This window comes from Bidens hawaiensis, unplaced genomic scaffold (assembly GCF_021521415.1).
Source record: "Bidens hawaiensis isolate Kalapana, Puna unplaced genomic scaffold, B.hawaiensis_p1.1 tig00050207_1, whole genome shotgun sequence".
NCBI classification, from domain to species: Eukaryota; Viridiplantae; Streptophyta; class Magnoliopsida; order Asterales; family Asteraceae; genus Bidens; species Bidens hawaiensis.
In genome coordinates this window covers 52,613-77,766 of record NW_027498999.1, presented here as the reverse complement: position 1 = coordinate 77,766, position 25,154 = coordinate 52,613, and the positions used below count along the sequence as shown (strand labels likewise).

At 39.5% G+C, this 25,154-nt stretch overlaps 2 protein-coding genes and 1 pseudogene across 3 annotated transcripts; all 3 read left to right on the top strand.

Annotated features, from left to right (window-relative positions):
• Window positions 1-12,978: 12,978 nt before the first annotated feature.
• LOC143598445 (uncharacterized) lies at window positions 12,979-14,731 on the top strand. Its single transcript, XM_077076655.1, has 5 exons — window positions 12,979-13,168; window positions 13,247-13,407; window positions 13,484-13,589; window positions 13,667-13,789; window positions 14,421-14,731. Exons 1-5 carry the CDS (start codon window positions 13,040-13,042, stop codon window positions 14,556-14,558), a joined length of 657 nt encoding a protein of 218 aa, XP_076932770.1. The 5' UTR covers window positions 12,979-13,039; the 3' UTR covers window positions 14,559-14,731.
• Window positions 14,732-16,547: 1,816 nt separating this feature from the next.
• Window positions 16,548-19,944, top strand: LOC143598444 (28 kDa ribonucleoprotein, chloroplastic-like; annotated as a pseudogene). Its single transcript, XR_013147112.1, has 4 exons — window positions 16,548-16,962; window positions 18,139-18,240; window positions 18,590-18,877; window positions 19,718-19,944. The product of XR_013147112.1 is annotated as a 28 kDa ribonucleoprotein, chloroplastic-like (transcript).
• Window positions 19,945-21,650: 1,706 nt separating this feature from the next.
• LOC143598443 (stellacyanin-like) lies at window positions 21,651-22,903 on the top strand. The gene is made up of 2 exons (XM_077076653.1): window positions 21,651-21,849; window positions 22,470-22,903. Exons 1-2 carry the CDS (start codon window positions 21,684-21,686, stop codon window positions 22,886-22,888), a joined length of 585 nt encoding a protein of 194 aa, XP_076932768.1. The 5' UTR covers window positions 21,651-21,683; the 3' UTR covers window positions 22,889-22,903.
• The last annotated feature ends 2,251 nt before the right edge of the window (window positions 22,904-25,154 follow it).

Here is a 25,154-nt window from a genome sequence, read left to right as displayed (position 1 = left end):
TTAACTCTTAAATAATTCAGTAATGTCACCTGAAGAAGGAGTGAGCAAGCCGGGAATACTCCCGCACAAAGCCGGGAAAACTCCCGCCCAAATAAGCCTGTCCGTACGCTACTGGAGGATCTTTTGTACTGTACCTGACGAGGTATGGACAAAAGATCTGACCAAAGCTGCGACAGCTCACTGACAACAGTACAACGAGCAGCATGCTCTATTACTTAATCTCACTATCAGCCGCTGCCTACTCACCAACCTGTCGTAGCACGTGCATAGCCTGCAGTTGGTGGAAAAGGAATAGTACACAGCCGGCCTGGTCACTATTAGCCGCTACCTACCCACCAACCACCAGCATGGCATGTGCGTAGCCCACAGTTGGCAGAACAGGAATACTATTCAGCCGGCTGTACCTTCTTGGAAACCTACATTCGGCTATAAATACTCCAACACCTTGGAATGGTATGGACATTATCTTACATTATCTGATATCTCATTATCTTATCTTCTCTAGCAATCTCTTAATATACACTTATATTCAAGAGCAATCTAGTCTGATTCTCACGCCGGAGGGTGGTCACAAGGAGGTACCCCCCCTTCTCAGTGACGAGCTCACGGTGTCTGTTTTGCAGGTCATCAGAAGAACCATCTTTGCCGGACCTAACCCCTCGTGGGAAACATCTATTTAACCCCCAGATTATCCGTAATCTGCCCGGGGTCAATTAGTATTTCTTCATTGGCGCCATCCGTGCATAAAAGCTAGAACTAATTCTCTCAGTTTTTTCAAAACCTCCAAAAAGATGGTTAACGTTACTCCGGTCCCCAGGCCAAGGAGTAACCAAGAAACCCCGGTAACCACAACCCCAGCTACTGGGGGGAACACCGGCGAATACACACATTTTACGAACACTACCCCGGTTACCCAAGCCGGGGCAAGTGCAGTAAATTTTACGAACACTACCCCGGTTACCCGAGCGGGGGCAAGTGCAGTAAACAATCCTCCCCTGGGATTCATTGATACCCAGGTGGAAAGACAACAGACGAGGCCCCCCCGCCAAACACTTGAACAAGTTAAAGCGTGGGCGGAAAAACGTCAAAGGGAATTCCAAGCTGAGTTGGATGATTGCTTACGTTCACTCCAACAGGCTGACGAATTCGGAAGCACTCGACAACAGCTTAACATGAGCAATGAGTGCGAGTACTTGGACGATGATTCGGAGGAATCCGACACCGACGTAAACCCTCGCCATAAGGCGAAAGGGAAGCGTAAGGAAACGGACTTCCAACCAAGAAGGAATTTTGGAGAAACCTTCAAACCAAAAAACGCGGGTGGAAACCCACGTGACTTCTCTAAAACCTTCAGACCAACCGCTGCAAATGCGGGAACCTCCAAGTTTGCAAGGGACATTGCGGAAGCAATCGCCCCAAGAAGTGCCAAACAGATGTCCAACATCGGCACCTATGATGGTATATCCGACCCAGACGATCATTTGAACAGATTCATAGCGGGGGCAACCGTCAGCAACTGGACGGAACCCACGTGGTGTTATATGTTCCAGATGACGTTGGTTGGAGCAGCCAGAGCGTGGTTCGACCGTCTACCGGTCCACCACATCTACGATTGGGCAGACTTCCAACAGAAGTTTAGCCAACACTTCAGTCAACAAAGAAAGTACACTGAAGAGCAATGGACAATCCTCAACTGCATCCGAGAGGAAGATGAGTCTTTACTAGACTTCATCACGCGCTTCAATTCAAAGAAGCTAAGTCTGGGCAGTATTAGCGAAGATCTTGTTCGCGCTGCTTTCATCCAGGGCGCGAAAGACCCAGAGCTCATCCGCACCTTAACGGGTAAAGATGGCATGCCATCCACATGGGATGCCATCATGACAGCAGCTAAACGCTTCGCGGAAACGGAAAAGAAACTGGGTAGAGATCTTCCCCAAAGCACAAACCTCTACACCCAGAAAACAAGAGAAAATAACGTCCTTACCGCCCGACTAAACAAAAAGAGGAAGCTATGTATTTGGCAGTCAAGGGTAAACTTCGACACCTCATCCGGCTCGCACCCTTGGTTAGGCGGAAAGGACAACAGGCAGTCGTCGAACCGGAACCCCCGGTGGACGCCGCTCACCAAAAGCGTCACCGAGATTTTCGACACTGAGAGGCTCCCATGGCCAAAGGCTCCAATAATCCGAGAGCGTCACAACGCTGATCAGAGCAAATTCTGTGACTTCCACATGACAAAAGGCCACAACACCGACGAACCAAGTGCATATCGGCTCAATGGCACTCCCATCCAAACAACATGGAAGGGAGCTCAATTACACAGTGCATGTAGATCAATTCCAAACTTGTAAAAGAAAAGGCCCAGAGCCACTTCTAATGGAAATGATTCTCCTTATCACATTGACGCTGATAATCTTACATTTATACTTATGAAATTTCTACACTGATATGCCGGTCTTCACCGCATACATAAATGGGGAAGTAAGTCGTTGCGTGTGGAAGGCGGCAAAACCCGCATAAACACAAAAAACGGCCAACCTTCACGCAGGTCAGTTATAGGTAAAGTTGGGTCATCCCACAAAATGAAAGTGCCGGTCCTACCCGCACAAATCATGATAGAGGAAACCGAACTAACCTATTGACAACCGCGCGTCGAACGGTTAATTTATTCAAAACACTGATATGCCGGTCTTCACCGCATAAATAAGTGTGAAGAAGTCGTTGCGTGTGAAAGGTGGCAAAACCCGCATAAACACAAAAAACGGCAAACCTTCACGCAGGTCAGTCATAGGTGAAGTTCGGTCATCCCACTAAATGAAAGTGCCGGTCCTACCCGCACAATCATCATAGAGGAAACTGAACGTTAACCTATTGACAACTGCGCGTCGAACGGTTAACTTATCCAAAACACTGATATACCGGTATTCACCGCATAAATAAGTGTGAAAAGAAGTCGTTGCGTGTGGAAGGCGGCAAAACCCGCATAAACACAAAAAACGGCAAGAATTTCTAATGAAAAGATGAGGAAAACCTTCACGCAGGTCAGTCATAGGTAAAGTTTGGTCATCCTACTAAATGCAAGTGACGGTCTTACCCACACAATCATGATAGAGGAAACTGAACATTAACCTATTGACAACCGCGCGTCGAAAGGTTAACTTATTCAGAACACTTAGAAAATCTCTTAAGGAAAAAATGAGGAAAACCTCCACGCAGGTCAGATATAGGTAAAGTTTAGCCATCCTACTAAGTGAAAGTGGCGGTCTTACCCGCACAATCACGAAAGAGGAAGCAAAACTTTAACCTATTATCTGCCACGTTGAAAGGTTAACTTATCCAAAGTACTTAAGAAATTGCTAAGTTAAACTAAAGTATGCACAAGTGAATCATATATTGTTTATGCGGCAAAACAAGTGCCAAATTAAACTATAATACCCATGAGCAAGTCGTATATCGTTTATAAAGCAAGAGTGACGGTCCTACCCGCACAAAAGATTTATATTCCATAAAAATTCAACTGTTACAAGAATGGCCGGGTATCTACCCGCCTACAAGAATATAAATCTATACAAAGACGTAAATCTATCCTAACAGTGGGAAAGGATTTAAAAGATCAAGCTTTAGGGCCACTCCCTCCAAACCCACTTGTACCCGAACCATCAGTTGGCTGTGGCGGTTCAAGGAAGGTCTTGAGAATGGTTAGCCCATCATCAGCAGCAGCAACTTCGTTCACCTTCTCCACCACCGGGTGCGGGAAGGCGGCATACTGGTTCACTGCTTGGTCATATACAGCTTCAGTATCCACATCATATAAAGGGAAGTTGGAAGGCGGGATGCCCTTCTCAACGAACCCTAGACCAAGCAGGAAGCCAGCCTTTTCCCCATCCTCATGAGAAGCGTTGAGGGCTGCGCTCATGGCATCGTCATATGATGTGTCCGTGAAGACCCGATGCACAACCTACAAAACAAAAATACAAGTATCAAAACCTTTTCTAAGTACAAAGAAAAGCGTAAAGATATTATGAAGCTACGCATACCTGCGACAACGCTTCTCGTAGAAGCCATTCCTTGGTAACCAGAGCCTCCTAGAGGGCAGCTTGAGCTTCATTACGGGCGCGTTCGGCTTCGTTCTTTGTAAGGTTGGCAAGCAACACATCTTTGGCTGTAGCCTCTTCGACGCCCTTTAGCTTACGCTCAGTGTGGTCAAGCACCCCCCTCTGGTCCAAGATCTCTTGGAGCTTCTTGGCATCTTCCATGGCCAAGGCATCATGAGCCTGCTGGAGCCTCTCTAATTTGGCTTTGAGCTCCTCATTCTCAGTGCGTAGAGGCTCAGCAACAGCTTCAGCCTTGGTGGCCCTCTCAGTTGCGTTCCGTGCAGTTTCCTTAGCCAACCGAAGCTGTTCATTAACAGCTTGGGTAGCCTTGGAACGGGCCTCGAGACGGGCCTGAACTTCAACCTCGAGGGCCTTGAAGGCCTTCTCCTTCTCCGCAGCAACGGCGGAGAGTCTCATGTTCTCCTCCCGGATAGCCCGCGCCTGAGCTACTTCTTGGATACGAGCCGCCTTTAACTTGTCGTTTTCACGACAAAGCAGCTCGACGCGCGGCTGCATCCGGGCAAGGAGAATTCGAAGCTCGTTTGTCAGCCTACCCTCTTGGTAGCTCGACATAGCTTCTCCCAGTGCACCACTGGGGGCGGCGTGGCGCGCCCACTCGACGCATTCCACAGCCGTCCGAAGGGTGGTTCCCCGGCGGATAATCCACCGCGGAACAAACACCTCATTCGAATCCGACACTGCAAAAACAAAAAGCAGTTAGGAAAAGATGATAAAAAACAAAAATATATATAAAAAGGCCAAAATAACCCTATGCACCTGTATGGTCGACAGTAGGCCGGTAGCCGCCAAACCCATCACCCGAACCTAACGGATATCCATCCAAGAGGTCAGGCAGATGGGAAGGAGGCAGAGATTGGCTTGAAGCCCCGAACATACCTGCTGAACCGGCCGGGGACGAGGTAGTCGCCGGCGCCGGAGGCACGGTCGAAGCCGCTGCGGTAGAGACCATCGGAGGTGAACTCACTGGAGGTGAACTCACAACCGTGGCCGCCGCTGCGGAAGAACCCACTGAAAATATCACCGCCGGCTCAGTGAAGGATTCCGTGAAGATCGCACTGACAGCCGGCGGGGATGATGTTACAGTTGGAACAGTTGCCTCAACCGAGTGAGCAACTGAACCAATACTTGAAGCAGGCGCAGTCGCCTGGGTCATCGCCTCGGGTAGGTTGACCAAACCTACCGTCAAGGGTCCAGAGGTGCTCCTCCCCGCTCCACCCTGGAATGCAGTTGCATCCACGCCTGCATGAAGACAAGATAGTTAAATATAATGGCGGAAGGATATGCAGTTAAACTAAATGAAAATTATACTTACGAGTTCTCTTCAGCTTGAAGGTTCTGATAGGCGGGGACGAACCCGATGGAGCCGGCCTCTTTACGCCGCTCACCGTCGTACTAGGCTGCCCGGAGGTGACAGCTGTCTCAACCTCCGGAACAGTGGTCTCGTCACCACCAGGGTTCCCCGCCACCTCTTCACTCTCGGTCTCTGACTCTGACCGATTCCCCTGATCGGCAGTAGAGGCAACCTTCGCCTTACCCTTCCCGCCAGCAGCCTTCTTCTTCCGCGTGAAGAAAGGACCATCTGCGGATTCCTCATCAGAAGATGACAAAATTAGAGGAATTCCAGCAGAGGTTTGAGCATTGACAGGGCGAGGGTTAAATAACTCCTTACCTGGCCGCGTGGCGCTCAGAATCGGGTGGCCCGGCGGGTAGACCTCCACAAACCGATCCGCCGTTTGCTCCAAGATGGTCAACTCGTTCTCATCAAGAGCACGGGTACCCATCCGAGCGGGACCACCAGCCTCCCGCGGATGCAGGAGCGATTGTAGGTCGTTTCCCTCTGAAAACAAAAGAAACAGTTAGAAGAAAACTTTAAATCAGCAAAGAATATGAAGCATACCGTAAGGGATAGAGTTCAAACCGTATTCAAGGACGATGGGAACCTGTGGCGCCTCCGCCCCAGCATCTTTCCACACCCGGCTCATCCCGAGCATCACCATCCCGGACTCCGCAAAGCGGTAAACCGGAGACTGGACCCGGGAAATCTTGGAGAACCATTCTGCCTCCTCATAGTTAAAGGCGTGAAGGTTCGGGAGAGCTCTCCCGTTCTTGAACGTCATCGCTATGGGGACGACGCGAGCGGAGATATAGAAGAACTCCCGCTTCCAAGACCGAAGACTGCGCTCGGTAGTTCATATCTTCAAACCCTTGATCCGAGTGACCAAGGTATACCACCCCTGGATGCACCTCTAGGAATAGAAGGTCATCAGGCGATCGACATGGGGCTCCACGCCCAGAATGAGGCACACCCATTCAAAATGGCGAATCTTGGCGATCGCCATTGGGTGTACCTCCGTCAGATGTACACCGTGTCTCTCCAAAACACGGTACACAAACTTCGTCAATGGGAACCTGAGATTCCCATAAACGAAGAATGCGGCATACACCCCTATCTTGCCCTTGGGGGCATCGTACACCGTCTGATGAGGCTTAGGAAACTCAGGCTTGAAAGGCTCGAGCATGAACTTCCTAACAATGTACTGGTACAGGTCGACGGTAAGAGCACACTGGCACTCACCAGCAGTACTCTTATCGTCCTTATCAGAAGTAGACGACGGATTCTCGGCATACACGTCAGACTCCTCGGCGGTAGCCTCAAGATCATGAACGGAAGACATGTTTTGAATGAAAAGAACGATTTCAGGAGAATGCTCGACAGCAAAGTTAGAGTATTCGCCGGAAATCGTTTAGAAGAAGAAGAGAGGTGAAACTGTGAGTTGAGATGCAACCTCTCCTCCCTTTATATACTCATCGCAATGAATGCGATGAATTTAATGAGGAAGAGAGAGGAAAACGCAGGTGCAATGAAACTATGACACGTGGAATATGCAAGCTGGCAACAACTGTTGACAGGACGCGTGCCGTAAACTTCGCGGCCACGCGCCCGAAAACTCGCGCCCACGCGCCTGAAAAAGCGTCTGGAATGACCATATACTGTCACGTCGCCATAACTTCCTGCACGTCCTGAAACTGTCAGAAGAAACCGTCGGACGACGTTTCAACAGTCTGGACTGTTCTTATCCTTTCACCAACTCTTCAAATTTTAAAAAGATTCAAAAAGATTCAAAAGTAAGCGGGACTATACCCCTTACCTTGGCAACCAAGTAACTATAAGACAGGTGCGAGTACAGTGTTAAGGCAAAACCCTTCACATACTTAGCACCTGCAGGGAATTGAAGCCAAGAATACCTCGTCAACCAAGTAACTATAAGACGGGTGCGGGTACAGTGTCAAGGCAAAACCCTTCACATACTTAGCACCCGCAGGGAATTGAAGCCAGGAATACCTTGGAAGTAAAGTAACTATAAGACGAGTGCGGGTACAGTGTCAAGGCGAAACCTTTCACATACCTAGCACTCCGCAGGGAATTGAAACCAAGAAGGATCTTCTGGGCCATGCTTGCGGAAACGGGAATAACATCCCCGCATAGCGGGAACGTCGAGAACTAGATTGTTGGAAGCTCCAAGATGGAATTGGTTGTTTTAACATAATTGATCACTATGTTCAAAACTACCAAAACCTCATGGAGAATCTACACAAGTGGAACTCAACGTTCCTGACTTGCGAGGAGGTTACAGACCTACCCGCATCATACCCAAAGATCAAGTAGAAAAGTCGGGAATTTCTGCACGTAACATTAGGACTTCCGCGGGAAGAATCCCTATGGAAAACCTTAAAACTAAACCCTTTTCAAAACCCTTTGCTTAAGTCCAAAAGTTCACCTCACTTATTAACAATTCATGAGAAGAACATTGGACTGGGGGGACTTGAAGAGGTAGGTCCCAGCAGAGTCCAGTTGGACCCGCAAGACTCACCTCAAAGAGGGACGTCTGCGCAGTTGAACCCGCAAGACTCACCTTCAACAGGGACGTCTGCGCAAAGGCTAAACTCGCAAGACTCACCTTGAAGAGAGACGTCTGCGCAGAAACCAACTGGATCCGCAGGACCCACCATGCTCAGAGACGTGACGTCCTTACGCGCAGTACGCAAGCTGTTCCCGCAGGAAAAGCCTCCCAATGGTCAATGTACTCCGCCTGTTCCCGCAGCAACGGATACTAGCCATCAGGGAAGGCTACCCGCGCAGCAAGGCTACACGCACAAGGCACTTAACTTTTAAATAATTCAGTAATGTCACCTGAAGAAGGAGTGAGCAAGCCGGGAATACTCCCGCACAAAGCCGGGAAAACTCCCGCCCAAATAAGCCAGTCCGTACGCTACTGGAGAATCTTTGGTACTGTACCTGACGAGGTATGGACAAAAGATCTGACCAAAGCTGCGACAGCTCGCTGACAACAGTACAACGAGCAGCATGCTCTATTACTTAATGTCACTATCAGCCGCTGCCTACTCACCAACCTGTCGTAGCACGTGCATAGCCTGCAGTTGGTGGAAAAGGAATAGTACACAGCCGGCCTGGTCACTATCAGCCGCTGCCTACCCACCAACCACCAGCATGGCATGTGCGTAGCCCACAGTTGGCAGAACAGGAATACTATTCAGCCGGCTGTACCTTCTTGGAAACCTACCTTCGGCTATAAATACTCCAACACCTTGGAATGGTATGGACATTATCTTACATTATCTGATATCTCATTATCTTATCTTCTCTAGCAATCTCTTAATATATACTTATATTCAAGAGCAATCTAGTCTGATTCTCACGCCGGAGGGTGGTCACAAGGAGGTGCCCCCCCCTTCTCAGTGACGAGCTCACGGTGTCTGTTTTGCAGGTCATCAGAAGAACCATCTTTGCCGGACCTAACCCCTCGTGGGAAACATCTATTTAACCCCCAGATTTATCCGTAATCTGCCCGGGGTCAATTAGTGTTTCTTCAGAGAATAACTTTATATTAAGTAACATTTTATCCAAACAAATTTTCAGTACAATAAAATGAACTCTGATGTATTTATAAAACTGTATAAACTATGGTCACATATATAGACCCTTAAGACCAGATGTGGCGAACATCGGGCTAACCTGCATACACAAGCACACCCTAAACTTATGCCCAACAAATAACGTTTTTGTGAACATCTATTTCAAAAAAAACTAGCATAAGGCCGAACAAGCTTGACCCTTCAGCCTACTAAACAACAACAATAAATGAACTTAGGAAACAATAAATAAATTTTTGGTGGAGATATAACAAAGTTGTATTATAGGCTTATAGCAACCAGTGGTTCGAACCCGCGACATGGGATGAATAAAATAAATCAAGATAGTAAACGACACAAGAACGCGCCCACAATCCTCCAATCATCACCAAACTCAAACACCTCAATACCTCATCCTACGTCGTTCACAAAACCGTAGTTCATGAACCACTCTTGTCGAGCCACCCAAGACCCAACTTGAGCTTCCCATGCACTGATGCACGTATCATCATCCCATGCAAATCTTAACACCCAAAAGCCAATGGCCGGAATCTTAATTACCGACTGCTGCTGCCACCCAAATAGTTGGGCCTAGGCTTGGCCCATTTGTCAAGGATTATCATTATAATTAACTTGAGTGTCATAAAGCTTAAGTTCTTCAATTCAAAGTTGAATAGTTTTATAAGTAAGCCAAATACAATCACCTAGATAGGGGCTAACTTTGCAAAGCTTTAGCCATTCACCCACCCACCTTGTCATTTCTACTTTCCTACATCCAACCTCACCTATACAAGTTGTATATGCATTAGCTTTTGTTAACTTTTTGTGTTTGACATCCGTTGACCAGTTTATACGACACTTGCTATATACTACCCAACCTAATACAAGCAGTATCGTTGTATCAGGCCATACCAAATCCATTTATATTTACGAGCCGGGTCCAAACTAGTAGTATCGGGTTGTACAAGATCCCTTTGAATTTATTTTTACGATATTAGGTCATGCTTATAGCACGAGTACATACCAGATGAACAAACGTATAGTCATGCATATATATTCGTTATCTAGAGAAAACAGTAGTTGTGTGAATATGAATAAAATGAACAAATATATAGTCCTATATATATATATTACTAACGTTAGAATATTATATTCGTGTCAAATAATTTCCGTCACACGAATCAATGAGAATCTCGGTATGACCCAAATAGTTATCCTAACCAGTTTACAGGGCCGACCCAACGAATATGGGGGCCTAAATTAAAACAAGATTTTGTGGCATTTTCATGACAATTGTTAAAGAAAAAAATTGTTTATTAAGAGTTTTGAACTCATAACTTATACTTTAGTAACAACCAAGCCTAACACCACACCAATACATTACTTTGAATTTAATTTACCCATTATAATATATCTATATATAATGTTTTTTTAACTTGGAGACCTTAATTAAGTGTGAGCCTAAAGCCTTAACTTGTTTTCGCTGTCTCACGAGCCAGCCCTACCAGTTTATACGATGTTTGTACGAGAAGTATCGCCCCAAATCCATTTAAATTTACCAGTTGGTCCATACTAGTAATATCAGGCTGTACAAGATCCCTTTGAATTTCTTACGAGATTATATCATACTAGTAGTATGAATTTCATTTCGTTAGAATATTATGTTCGTGTCAAATAATTGACGAAAAAAAATTATACCGTGTCGAATAATGCCCGTCACACGAACTTATGAGAATCTCGATACAACCCAGATAATTATCCTGTCTATACGAGTCCAGTCACCGCAAAGTCACAAAACATTTTCAAACATGTTAAAAAGCGCCCACCACTTTTTCTAACGGCTCTCCCCAAATTCAAACAAAACCCTAATCCATAATCCATAATAATAATAATAATAATAATAATAATATCTCAATTTCATACCCAATCCTCTCAATCTCCACCTAATATCTGTCTTATTCGTACCAATTAACTCCACAATTAACCGATCTAGGGTTTCAATTTGATCAACAACACATGGATCTTCCACAACAAACCGATGAATTCATCCGAGAATCCATCGATCACTCGCTCGGGCTTCCCGTATCGACTCGGACGCTCGAGTTAAAGCTTCGAGCTTCCGAAGACACGGAGCGGGAGCTGCGGGAGCAGTATTGGTATTTGAAGGCGAAGTTGAATGAGAAAGATGAACTCATTGAACGCGTTAGGGTTTGTATTTATTATTATTATTATTATTATTATTATTATTATTATTTTAATTTCAGTTGCTTGTTATGAATTGGTTGATTAGGGTTTGAATTGAATTGGATTTTATAACTGTTTATTGGTGTGATTGAAAGTGATTATGATGATTATGGGTTGTGTTGATTTTGACCAATGTTGACCGATTTTGACCGAAATTTGACCGATTTTGACCTAAATTCGACCAATTTTGACCGAAATGTTTTAGGTTATTTGATTTTTTTTTGTTAAATTGAATTTGTATATAGGGTTGTATTTATTAAATGTTTTGGTAAATGTTTCTTTTAAATTCACTTGCTTGTTATTAGTTGATAGATTACGGTTTGATAATGTCTATTTACCTTGCTTTGATTATACTCGTTTATTGTTCTAGGTATTTATTGTTCTAAGTGTTTGTTTTGAATTGCACGGTTTGGTTCGGTTATTAGTCTTAACCGAAACTTAAGTTGTTGGTTGATCTGTTTTATTAAGCAATCGGTTTTCGGTTAGTTTTCCGGTTAAACGAGGGTAAAAAACGATTACCGATTTTTAGTTAATTCTGTTAACTTGGGTTCGTTTCATCTGTTTTAGGTTTGGTTATTGCTCACCCCTAGCTGAAAGTGATTATCACTATTTTGGGTCAAAATAAGGAGAATTTGAGTAGTGGATTGATTATTGAGTATGTATAGTCACTTACATATCCATTGGAAAATAGAACTAGTAACACTTTTTATGTTCACTACTTTGAGGTTAGCATGCTAATTTTCAAATTTGTAGCATATACTAGAAGTAGGAAATGTTGGTGTTAAGTTTCAAAGTAGCTGCAAACTAATCTTGGGTTAAACATAAACATGTTGGTGTTTTGTTTTTAGGCAATATAAGATAATGAGATTTTGGGAAGTGGATTAGTTATTGAGCACATTTAGTTACTTACATATCCCTAGCTATTATAAAAATATGGTAGTCGAAATAATCACTCTTACAACCTGCAGACACACACACCTGATCACCCCTTAGAACATCGTTTATTACACCTTTTATGCTCATTAGTTTGAGGTTAGCATACTAATTCTCACACTTATAGCATATAGTAAAAGTAGGACATGTAGGTGCAAGGTTTCAAAGTAGATCCACTCATCCACACTAATCTTGAGCATAGTTGTTAATAGTGTTCGTAGCGGGCGCGCTATAGCGAATAGCGTAGGCAAGCACTGATTTATTGCTATCTGAGTTTGGCGCCACCATAGCGTGATAAATAGCAGGATTTCATTTTTTTTTGTTTTTAGTATATACAGCTATAAAATATACATATAAAACAGCTTATTTGGATATAATGTACGTATAAAATATTTCTAAAATTTTCTTCTAGTGTATCGCTAAACATAAAATAGCGCCAGCTATTTCATCGCTTTCACTACGTAGCGTATAGGTAGGTTGTCGCTATTGTTTGCTATTAACTATTAACAACTATGATCTTGAGTTAAACATGTTGCTGTTCAGTTTGTTAGTAATTTTATATTTGGTGTCGAAAGCCTAAAGTTTTCTCTTTTTGGGGTGAAGCAGTGTCTTTTAATTATGATTTTTTTTTTATTTTATAATTTATTTTTCTTACACTGAATTGTATGTAGGCTGAATCAACCCTTAATGCACAAGCTGTAAAGAAATTTGTGGAAGAACATCAGAAATTAGCAATAGAATGCTCTAATTTGTTAACTCAATGCAATAAATGGGAGAAAGAGTGTTCCTTATACGACCATGATCGAGAAGCATTAATGGACTTTGGAAATGAAGCTGATAACCGAGCGAAGGAGGCAGAAACACGTGCCCATGATTTAGAACAAGAGTTAACTAAACTGTCAAAAGAACTAATGTTCTATAAGGATCAATCTGAGGACAAACAGGTAATTATCATTTATCAATTCATTTGAATTTTACCTTTTTAAGTTCTTATTAGTAAGAAACATTTTTCTTGATATAAGGTTGGTGAGATTACAAAAACTGTATCTACTGAAAGTTATCTTGTTGATACATTGTTATCAACTTTGGTCAACAAAGACGACGTGGCATCAACCGCACGCTCTTTCTTAGAAGCAAATAAAGGGGTGGAAGTTTGCCAAAAGATGTTGGAAATTTGGGACAGGTTTGTGTTAAATATTTTCTTTAATCTTCAGTATTAAAGTTGTCAAATTTATAAAATTTTAACTTTGTTATCGTAGTTTAAAGCCATCAACTCAAAAGGTGTTAGCATTAGCTTCAACAGTGAAGATACTGCAGAATGAAAAGGATCATATAAGGAGTAATCTCACCACAGCTGAAGAAGAGGTTTGTGTGTGTGTGCGTGTGTGTTGTGTGTGTGTGTTTATGAGTTCTTGTGACTGATTAAACCTGGGTTTGACTAGGTCAAAGTCTTGTTTGAAGAGAACAACATATTGGATAAGGAGAACCGGAGATTGATGAAGTTAATCCGAAACGAAAGACAGTTAAGCAATTCTGGAGGAAAGAATAATAGTGCATCATTGAAGGTGAGTCATCTAACTAATTGATGTTTTTGTGTTAAATAAATATATGAAACATCTGTTTAAGGAAGTATTAAAGTTCATATATACCCTTAAAACTTGAAAATTTCGGTATATATCAAATTTAAACCAAAAATATCATAGATATAGCCAACTTAAATAATTTTGTACTGACTATCCTACCGTTTTTCCATTATATTTGTTTAAGCCCAATTTTTATTTGGATTTTGATCGCATCGACGATAAGCAAGCCAACCTGACCATTGTCTCTCTTCTTTTCAGACTTTCTCTCGATGACATATAGTCGAGTAATCTAAGCTGTATTTTCGAATCAAATAAAGGAACCTTGTATAATCGCATGATAATCTAATATTTTGAGAAAGCTGTTGTTTATCAGTGAAAAGAGTTTAAGCTCAAATGGATAAACAAAAAAATTTGAGGATAAAGATGGGCATATATGAAAATTTAAAGTTATTAAAAATTAAGGGTAAAATGGGTATTTATTAAATTGTTTTAATGAATTGGGTATATTTAATATTTTTACTACTTTGTAAGGGAATATATGATATATTTCAAGTTTGTATATATGAAATTGCTGCTCCTTTGTTTAAGTGGTATAATATGAATCTTTGTGCAGAATAATAAGAGGAAGTCTAGTCCTAGAGATTGCAGTCCAATTGAGAACAAACTCGACTTCATTGAATCCGGTTCGCCGAGGCAAGCATTGTCTCCTTTGAGACACAACACACCCGAATCGCGATTGCACAAAAAGTGACTTGTTTAAGATTCTCTGAGTTCACTAATCTTTTACTAAGATTTGATTGTGGTGGTAAACCTTAGGATGGTTTGGAAGCAATAAGGTTCCTAACCGTCCTATGTTCTAAGTATAGTTTCTGTTCGAAAACTATCATTGGTTGTTTCGTGCGTTGGTGGTGTTATCAAATGAAAATGAACAATTGGATGTGTTGATTTGTCCTAGAGATTGCAGTCCAATTGAGAACAAACTCGACTTCATTGAATCCGGTTCGCGGAGGCAAGCATTGTCTCCTTTGAGACACAACACACCCGAATCGCGATTGCACAAAAAGTGACTTGTTTAAGATTCTCTGAGTTCACTAATCTTTTACTAAGATTTGATTGTGGTGGTAAACCTTAGGATGGTTTGGAAGCAATAAGGTTCCTAACCGTCCTATGTTCTAAGTATAGTTTCTGTTCGAAAACTATCATTGGTTGTTTCGTGCGTTGGTGGGGTTATCAAATGAAAATGAACAATTGGATGTGTTGATTTGTATCTAGATTTTCATTTTCTAACATGTTATAGACTTTTTTGATTTGTCGTGTTTGGCATTTATACACCGTATAACTGAGCATCAGAACAGAAAAGCCTGCATTTTTACGTGCTTATCTAGAACTTGTATGTTATTAGAAACAAATGGTTTTTGAAAGTTACTATAAAACCTTAAACAAAATCACATATCACCAATGAATAGTAAAGACACTGAATGTGGATCAGTTGATAGCTTCATAGTTGAGCGTGTTTGCTTTTTTGTACGTCTCTTATAATGTAACAAAAAATCAAGTCGTTGGTTTCTGTTGAGCGAAGTGAACAATATTAGTTGGTATGAAAGATGAAGTGTTATATTTATGAAACTGGTTTTATTTATAAGACAGAATGACAACTATTATAATTTAGAGGTAATTTACACCATCTATATGATGATTTTTGTTAGTTTAGAAAAGTTCATAAAAATATTATACACCAAAAAACCCATTATTAGAATAAGCAAAATTTTGTTTTGCTATACATAGTAAATATTGTTCAACCCATTTATGTAATCGTGCTAATGGGTTGGTGGATGATAACCAAGTTCTAAACATGTTAATCAAGTCGATGGCTTAACTAAACATGTTAAACAAGTCATTTTGAATACAACCTTTTTATACCTAGGGGCGGAGTTTCTATTGGGCGTGAAGGGGCCTTGATCTCCCTATCTTGCTTAGAAGTGTTAGTATTATCCCATTAGATTTGAATAATATTAGTTGTATATGGTTGGACCTCTCTTAATCCAAAAGCCCAAATCTACCCCATCCCCACCCCCACCACCACCACCGCACACGCCCACACCAACACCAACACCAATTAAATGACATAGTTTTGCTACTGTATATACAAGTTAGATATACCAACTCAAACTTGACTATTTCCATATCATGTTCGGGTTGAGTTTCTGGGCATATCGAAAACTAACATGATTCCTTTGTCGCTATTCATTTCATTTTAGATAAGGTTTTACCAATGTAATAATCAAGAAACACATAAAAATATCATGTTTTCACTTTATGTTACTGTCTATGATCTCGGCCCAAGTTGTTGAAGCGGGGCACCCAAAAACATCATTTAAAAACGGGAGATTTTGGGTTGGTCAATGGGCTTTCTCACAAATTGTTGGTTTTCTTCCGTGGGTGGTCTCCAGGTCGGGATTGAGTATGCGCTTTCACTCGAAGACGTGCCCACCTAACATCTCACAATTCCATATTCATGAAGATAATCGGGCGACCACTAATCCGTTAGTTATCCAGATAAAGAAAACACACTTATATTCATGTCAGGATTGAATACTAGCTTTCATTTGAAGACGTGCTCGCCTAACATCTCACAATTCCATATTCATAAAGATTATCGAACGATCAGTGACCCGTCAATTATCCAGATAAATAAAGACACACTTAGTTATATTATATCTAATATGTTTTGGCGGAAAATATCAAAATATCAAAGAAACCCCACCCCTTATCCATTTCCTCTTGAAGCTCACACTCAAACTCATCAATGGCGTTATTACTTCGTTTCGTATGTCTTCCTTCATCTTCATCATCAATCTTCACCAATCACCATAAACCCATAATAATAAACCCTAACCCATTACCCCTTCAATCCAATTTCTCTCTCTCAATCAAACCCCATAATAATAATAATAATAATAAATTTCCTCATCTTCCAAACATACTCATCCGCCATTGAATCCACTCAAACTACACAACAACAATCAGACCAACAAGAATTAGAAGAAGATGAAGGTTCTAGAACAAGATTGCTTGCTCAGAACGTTCCGTGGACGTGTACTGCTGATGATATTCGTCCTTTGTTTGAAACGTACGGAACTGTTGTGGATATTGAGGTTCGTTGTTTTGATAATTTGGTATATGGGTTTTGTTTGGTTATGGCTATACTCATCTGGGTTTAAGTTAATTTGTTAAAAATTACAGTGTGGTGAGTTAATTGCAGCTTTCAGTTTTCTTGCATAATTGCATGTGGGGTGTTTTGCTAATTCAGCTAATAAAATGTGTTCAATATAGAGAAATGATACAAATTAACTATAACTGAACAATACCCGCGGTTATGGTTAAGTGAATCTGATTAACGGGCCATTCGGTTGTGGTTCCGAACCTTGTATGTTCGGAATTTGGAAGTTAATTTGACTAAATCCAACTATGAAAATGTGTTCAATATAGAGAAATGATTAAGGGTGTGCACGATTCAGTTAGATTTGGTTAATCGGTTTGGTTTATTCGGCTAAATTTTTGGTTATTGGTTCGATTCGGTTAATTTCCAAAATAAAAATTGGGCTAAAGTTTTTACTTAGAAATACATAAAATAGATGCATAAATACATGAAATGGTGGTATAAAACATGAAATACATGAATGGGGGTTATAGAAGCTATAAATAATTGAAAATATAAATGGTTCGGTTCGATTAATTTTGGTTAATTGATGGTTATTGCTCACCCCTATAAATGATACAAATTAACCATAACTGAACAACACCGGCGGTTATGGTTAAGTTAAGTGAATCTGATTAATAAGCCACTTGGTTATGATTATGGTTGATGTGTCTTCGTTAACCGAATGAGCCTTGTATGTTCTATATTTCTAGCTTCGAACATATAAATTTATGCTGCCACTGTTTTTAACATAGCTCAGAACACCATAACGAAACACAAAGTGATAAAACCGACATATTTTAGCTTGATATTTTCATAGTTGACTTTGGAACACCATACCCGAACCATTTTCAGGAACAAATGAAATAAAAAAATTAATTGGACAAGTTACCGAAACCGACATATGGTAAACTCACCATTCGGTTATGGTCATGATTAAGCCTCCCATAACCATACCGAACTGACTTTGCAAGTTTAGCATTAAAATACATTTAGACTTGTATTATTTTACACTATTCTCCATCCAAATAAGTTGTCTGTATTATATTTTCTTTAATTGACAGTCTAATGACCATTTACTCTTTTTAATGTGTTCTTTTGATGGCTAATTTTTTTATTTATTGTTATCAAGATTTCGATGTATAGCAAAACCAGAAACAGAGGTTTAGAGTTTGTTTCAATGGGTTCACACGAGGAAGCATCGACTGCTTTCGAAAACTTCAGTCATATGTGAGTATGCTTCATTTCATTGCTAGATTTAATAAACTTTTTAGTTTTGTTTTTGAAGTAGAATATAATTTCAAAGACACAATCTTTATGCTTTCTATCACTAATTTGACTACAATTGTCAAGTTAATCGTATTCTTTTGCCATGAAGACAAAGGTTTTGCTTTTTTCACGAGATGAAAGTATTTGACTTCAAAAGTCAACTTCTTCACTTTCTTGTGTCATAAAGATGAAGTATTTGACTTTGAAAGTCAAACTATCTTACAGATTGTACCTATTTATATATTTAAGTATTGTAAAGTTTAAATCTTTCACTTTCTTTTAAAAAATTTAAATCTTTTTTTAATGTGATACAGGAATTTATGGGTAGAACACTAAACTTAACTTGGGCAAAGCCAAAGAAGATTAAGACGTCATCTCCTGCGCAGCCGTAACCAACTCCCGTACACAATTTATTTGTTGCAAATTTATCGTTTAGAGCAAGATCAAAAGACCTTTTGGAGTTTTTTAACGCTGAAAATGGCAATGCCGTTTCTGCTGAGATTATTTTTAATCAAAATCCACGAGGGTCTGCTGGTTATGGTTTTGTTTCGTTTAATACAAAACAGGAGGCCGAGGCTGCTCTTTCTGCGTTTCAAGGAAAGGTAATCTCAAGACTCAAGTTCTTGACCTGTTTACATTAAAATAGGTTGATTTGGATTTTATTATTGTTGGGTCAAGTTGGTTAAAACTAGAAGATACATAAAGTGCGTTCAAATGTTTCTGACCTCCTAAATCATTTTCTTGGAAAAATAGATTTTTATCTGAAGGGCAGTATTATATATGTCCTAAAATTTCATATATGTAATATTAGGGTGAGGTTCATTATAGAACACTAAATTACTGCGAGAACAAATCTAAATCATCATTTCTTTTTAATGGTTTATATATTTTTCATGTTCGACATAATTGCGCATGCTATGTACATAAAGAACCAGTAATTTAATTTGTTCATATGTTTTTTGAATTTTTGACCGTTTACCTGCACATGTGTAAACAAATATGTTCATATTTTTTGGTTTGTTAGTCTTATTTTTTTAAACTATTTAGACTGAAAAAATGAGTGTTTTATTATGTTCTGCGTGTTCTTGCAGTGGTATATAGCATTCTGCATAGATCCCCCTCCCTCCTTATATATATGTGTGTATACCCACACACATACATATATGTGCACGTGTGTGTGTGTATATCCTTCTAAATTTCAGAATATGTATCTTTTCAAAATACTATAAATATCATATCTACCAGTTTATACTATGAAATTTGGAATTTTGTTGCAAGAGTTTACCATTAAATGGGTTGGCAAAAGGCGTGGCGGGTATGGCCCGTTTTGAGTTTTGATCTGTATAAAAATTTACCCTTTCTTGTCCGCAATTTGTTAAATAGCCCAGCCCATCAGATAAGCTCATTTTGACACGTGACTCGTTGATTATATTGTGTTGTAGGTATTCATGGGGAGGGCGATTCGAGTGTCACCTAGTAAAAGATTTCTTAGACAATCTACAAAAAAGGTTCTTGAATCAAAAGATGAATCGACCAAATCAGAAAGCGACGCGGGAGAGCAAGCACAAACAACTGAAGTTGAAGCATAATCACTAGAAGCATAGCCACTTTTTTTTTATTTTTCTATATTTGTTATAATTATTGAATGTGTAAAAGTTTTGAATCTAAAAATGGGAATCTGAACCAATACAATCAAGATGTTGTAACGATAACGATGACAATAGTACTTTTGTTTTAACGTTAACTGACTTCATGTTAAATGTATAAAGTAGAAAGAAATTTTGATATCATTCTAATTCGCGTTCAGACTATTATTGGTTTACAAGTTAGTCCAAAATCGTCAAATCTCAAACCGAACCGAAACCTTAATCCTGCTAATATAGCAAAACCTAAGAAGTGTTACAATGTTGCATATATACTATAGTTTAATATTTTTTCAATCTTAACTTTCTATATATTTAAGAGTTATCTTTTCTGTAAAAAACAGTACATGTCGATTAATATGTCACATTTAGTCAAAAAAGATTTAAGCCGATTAAGCCTAAACAATATTGTAGCACGATTTGGTTTGGTTCGGTTCGACTTCTATATGTGAATGATTTAGTTTATGTAGCTCATGTTTTAACCTAAAACTCATCAAAACCGTAACATGAACAACCAAAATGTTTTTCTTGGACAATCTGGTTGGGATTTCTCATAATTATAACTTATTTAGTAGGAAACTAACAAAGGTTGCTTATTATTCTAAGTTTGAATATAAGTTGGGATTTCAAAGCTTAGCTCCTAATTTGATGGTGAGTTTTTAATAGTTTACTTAATATGTAGGATTGTATCATGTTACAAATTCAATTCTTGAAATAATAATGGTGTTGTCTTTTCATACTTTTAAGTGATAACTCATTACACCTACTAGTACAACTTTTGTTGTAACTTATAACTTAAGTAACTAATTACCTGTCATGCACCATGCAGAAGTCATTGGAGTTATCATGCAAAAGATATTGGATTGTCACACACTAATGACTCAATATGTACATTCACATAAATAAAATGTTTGGGCGGTGTTGATTCCGATTTGGATGATTAATTTAAAAAAAAAACTATAATGTAAATTGTGTGTGTTTGTGTGTTTTTTATAAAGTCAGTTGAGACTATATACATAAAATATTAAAATGGAACTAAAATGAAATTTCGACTCACTAGCGTCTATCTTCTGTGTAATTACTCTAATAGTTATCCTGTGTGCATTTTAACCCTGCAACTTGTATCCGTTAACTTCATCAAACATTCCTCTGCGCCCAAATCAATTCCGCTTACAAAAACCTCTTATCGCTGGTTCTTTTTATAAAACATAAAAGTTAAAATAGATTTACTACTAATCAAACCTTTTTCTTGGTTGTTTTGATGATATGATAAAAAGATTTGAAATGTCTTTAATCATGTAATAAACAATGTCACATATTAGTTACATTTTAATATAATAAGCATTACAAAAAGAACATTTTGATACAATAAAGAATGTATTTTAGTTACATTTTAACATAAGTACATAACAAACTACGGACATGGAACCCACACCCCATGTGGTTGGTTCTAACAGAAAAACTAAGATACTCTATGATATTTACAAAAAATAATAATACTGAAAGTAAAATTAATACTTTATTTATTTATTAGGATTCATGGTTATATAGTTTATAAAAAGGCACTATTAAATTGTAAAATTTGTATGATTGTTTTTATATACATTAAAGCTAACCACTCAATCCATTAAAGATTAGGTATGAATTCCAACACAAGCATAGTGAGTAAACCAAACCCAATTAAAGCAAATCAAATCAAATCAAACCAAACTCCCCTATATTAACCCATAAACCCCCTCACTTCATCACACACAAATAACCAAAAATGGCAACTTATGATGGTGTTATGATTGGCTTGGTGGTAATATTGTGCCTTATATCATTCGGCTCAGCCAAAGTTTACAAAGTTGGAGGCTCGGCTGGCTGGGCGTTAAGTGTCGATTACGATACATGGGCTAGTGATAAAACTTTCAAAGTAGGGGATAGTCTTGGTAAGCATTTATTTATTTTCGATTTTACCGTACGTTACATTGTTAAAAAGATATATAACTCCTGTTGTCTAGTCTTTGTTTCCATTACGTCCTATGGTGATCTATAGACATGGTTTAATATTCAGCTATTGAGTCACCATTAGACATGACTTTTACCTAATAAATAACTTTGTTAATTATTATTACTTTGGTAATTTTGATGGACAATGTGTATATTTTGGTGTCTTTCATGTGCATAAGTACATAACAAAAAAAAAGCAATAATGTACAAAGTTTTTAAGTTTTTTCTTTTAGATGTAATATTATGTTGTCTTGTAGTGCGATTAAATATGATTTGACATTTGTTGTGACATTTAAGGTCATTAACTTAAGTCACACCATAATGCTGGTATGTTTGCTGTCTCATCACAATTCACAACCACTTATGTGTCAGCTAAACACAATGTACGAGTTGTATGATTTTGACGAGCACCAACTCTTAAGACCCAATACAAGTTACTCGCTATCACGGTCCGTATAATGTGTCACTATAACTAGTCATGTGACTCGTATAAGTATTTTTCTCTTATCATACAACACGCATAAAACTAATATTGTAGTCTCATGTTTTTTTTTGCTAGTGTTCAATTATGATAGTAGCCACACAGTGGATCTAGTGAGCAAAAGCGACTACACCACTTGCACCATCGGCAACTCCATTTCATCCTATAACTCCGGCCCCACGACCATCTCTCTAAACACTACCGGGTCTCATTACTTCATATGTGGTATAATGGGACATTGTGGTGGTGGCATGAAGCTAAAAATTGATGTCACTAGTGACGGAAGCCCCTCTGCCGCTCCAACACCATCATCATCCATACCAGCCGATTCTCCTACCACCACGCCTTTGGGAACCACACTTCCTCCTCCCACATTTGGGGGAAGCGGAACTAGTAACATTCCGGTGGTGGACAGTTCATCGTTAGCTAGCTCACCGCTTCTAGGCATTTTTTTCTGTTTGGTTGCAACGATGTTTGAGTTTCATATATTTCATTAAAAAATGGTGTTTACATCGATATAAAAGGCAACCGGATAAAAAGTTGCGCAGATAAAAAGTTGAGTTGGTTGTTGAGCTTACAAGTCAGGATTGAGGCGGTGCTATTGTTCCCTTATCATTCTTTATATTAGAAGGGTTTTATATGTACTTGGAGTGTCATTTATCATTGGGATTATTCATTATTGAATTGTTCACTTTGAAAGTTTCTTGTTTGCATAATATAATATTTTGTCATTTTAAATAACATAAGTTTGAACTTTGAACGTGTTATGATTTGGTTTTGTCACATTTCTAGTACTTTTTACTCAATAAAAGAAATTAGATGTGTTTGATCATTTCAATTATAATAGAAGATATCTTGAACTCTGGTCTCTATTTTAGCTAGTTCCTTCAAAACTTTTTTTGTCAAATATGACATGATTGTGAAAGAAACTTTATAGCTCATTACCATATTACTAATTTATCTTATCTCAATTCTCTTTTTCATGTTGCTAGGAGGACATAATGGTAAAGTTACAGTTTTTTTCCATATTTTTTCTTTTCTATCTAACTCAAGAATATAATTAACATTTTCTTTTATTTTATTTTATTTTAACTCGATAATTCCTTTTAAATATATAATTTCTTTTCCTTTCCCCCCTATCCAATCTTATCATTTCTTTTCATTATATTTAAAATCCAAAATGCAGTGTTAGAGATTGGGATCATTCAATAAACACTTGTAGTAGCCATAAGAAAGAGATAATAGATGGCAATTCTTATGGCTGCAAACGACTCAAGCCACTCGCGAGCTACTATTGATTGTTTAGAAAAAATGATATAACGAGTCAAACTTATTCGAGACTGAGCCTAAAAGTCCAACACTTCATGCATCCCATTCCACCTCCGGTTCAACATTTTTTTCCTCACAAGTCCATAGCTGACAAAAAGCACACCCACACGGCATTGTAGTGTGGATACGCTTGGTTAACAAGTCTAGAGGGTTCTTGTAGAAAAATAAAAAAAAGAAAAAAAGGAAAAAGACAAGAGACAATGAAACAAGAGTAAATTGAAAAAGAAGAAGATTATTTACTTGTGCTATTCTTGCAAGAACCAGAAGACAATTAGTACAAGCATACTATTAGTTGTCACTATCAGAAGAGGGTTCTTATATAAATAACACCCTTGTTCTTTCACTTCAAGCAGCCCATTCTAGTGAACCCATGGGAACTTCTATACCCCCTCCCCCTATATTTCCATCTGGTTGGGCCAAGAATGAGAGAATATATGCCAATTCTTATGGCTGCAAACGAGTCGAGCCACTCAAGAGCTACTCGTGATCGGCTAGAATAAATGATCTAACGAGTCGAACTTATTCGAGCATAAGCCTAAAATTCTGTAACATTTCGGGTTTTTCTTTTTGTATTCTTGTAAATGTTACCCGACCAGTTTAAGGGTTCGGGTCACTCGTTTAATGAAAATGTCGCATTTATTGAGTATTATAGCCTTATTATTTATTAAATTTAATTAATATTTTATTAAAGATCAAACCCTAACCCACCCCCTGCTCCGATCGGCTTACCCAAACCCCAAAACCCGACCCGGCGAACCAAAACCATTTAAAACCTTCAATTCCCGCTCAATTGATCAAACCAAATATGGAATCTAGCATATTCGGCCGAATAAGCGCGTCTACCGACAATCAATACATGGAATCGTTTACCTAGGACAGCTAATTGATTCATAATCACACTATAACGAACCGCCACCTAAATGGTTTCTAAAACAGTATATAAATTCGTTTATAACTCAACTAAATCACACCGCATCATCCTCACACCAGCGCGACCCTAAACCCTAAGGGGGTGTTTGGTATAGGGATTTGATTGGGGAGAAATGGAATTAGAAATATTTCTTTTGTTTGTTTTCCACTTTTCATTTCTATTTCTCTTTCTATTTCTCTAAAACTAGAGAATTCCATTTCTCTTTAAAACAAAGAGAAATCCATTTCTCAGCAGCCTCCTCATAGCATGTCACCACCTCGTCTCCGACCACCACCTCGTCTCAGGCCACCACGCCGTCTCCGGCCGCCACCTCGTCTCCAAGTCTGCAACCGCCACCTCGTCTCCAAGTCTGCAACCACCACCCCGTCTCCGCCGTTCGCAGTGGTGAACACAGAGATGGTAACCGGTTGTAGGTTGCAGGTGGTACGGGTGAACGGAGATTAGGGTTTCAAGTGGTGGTTCGTGGTAGGTTAGGGTTTTCAGATGGTCCGGTGATTGTGGTC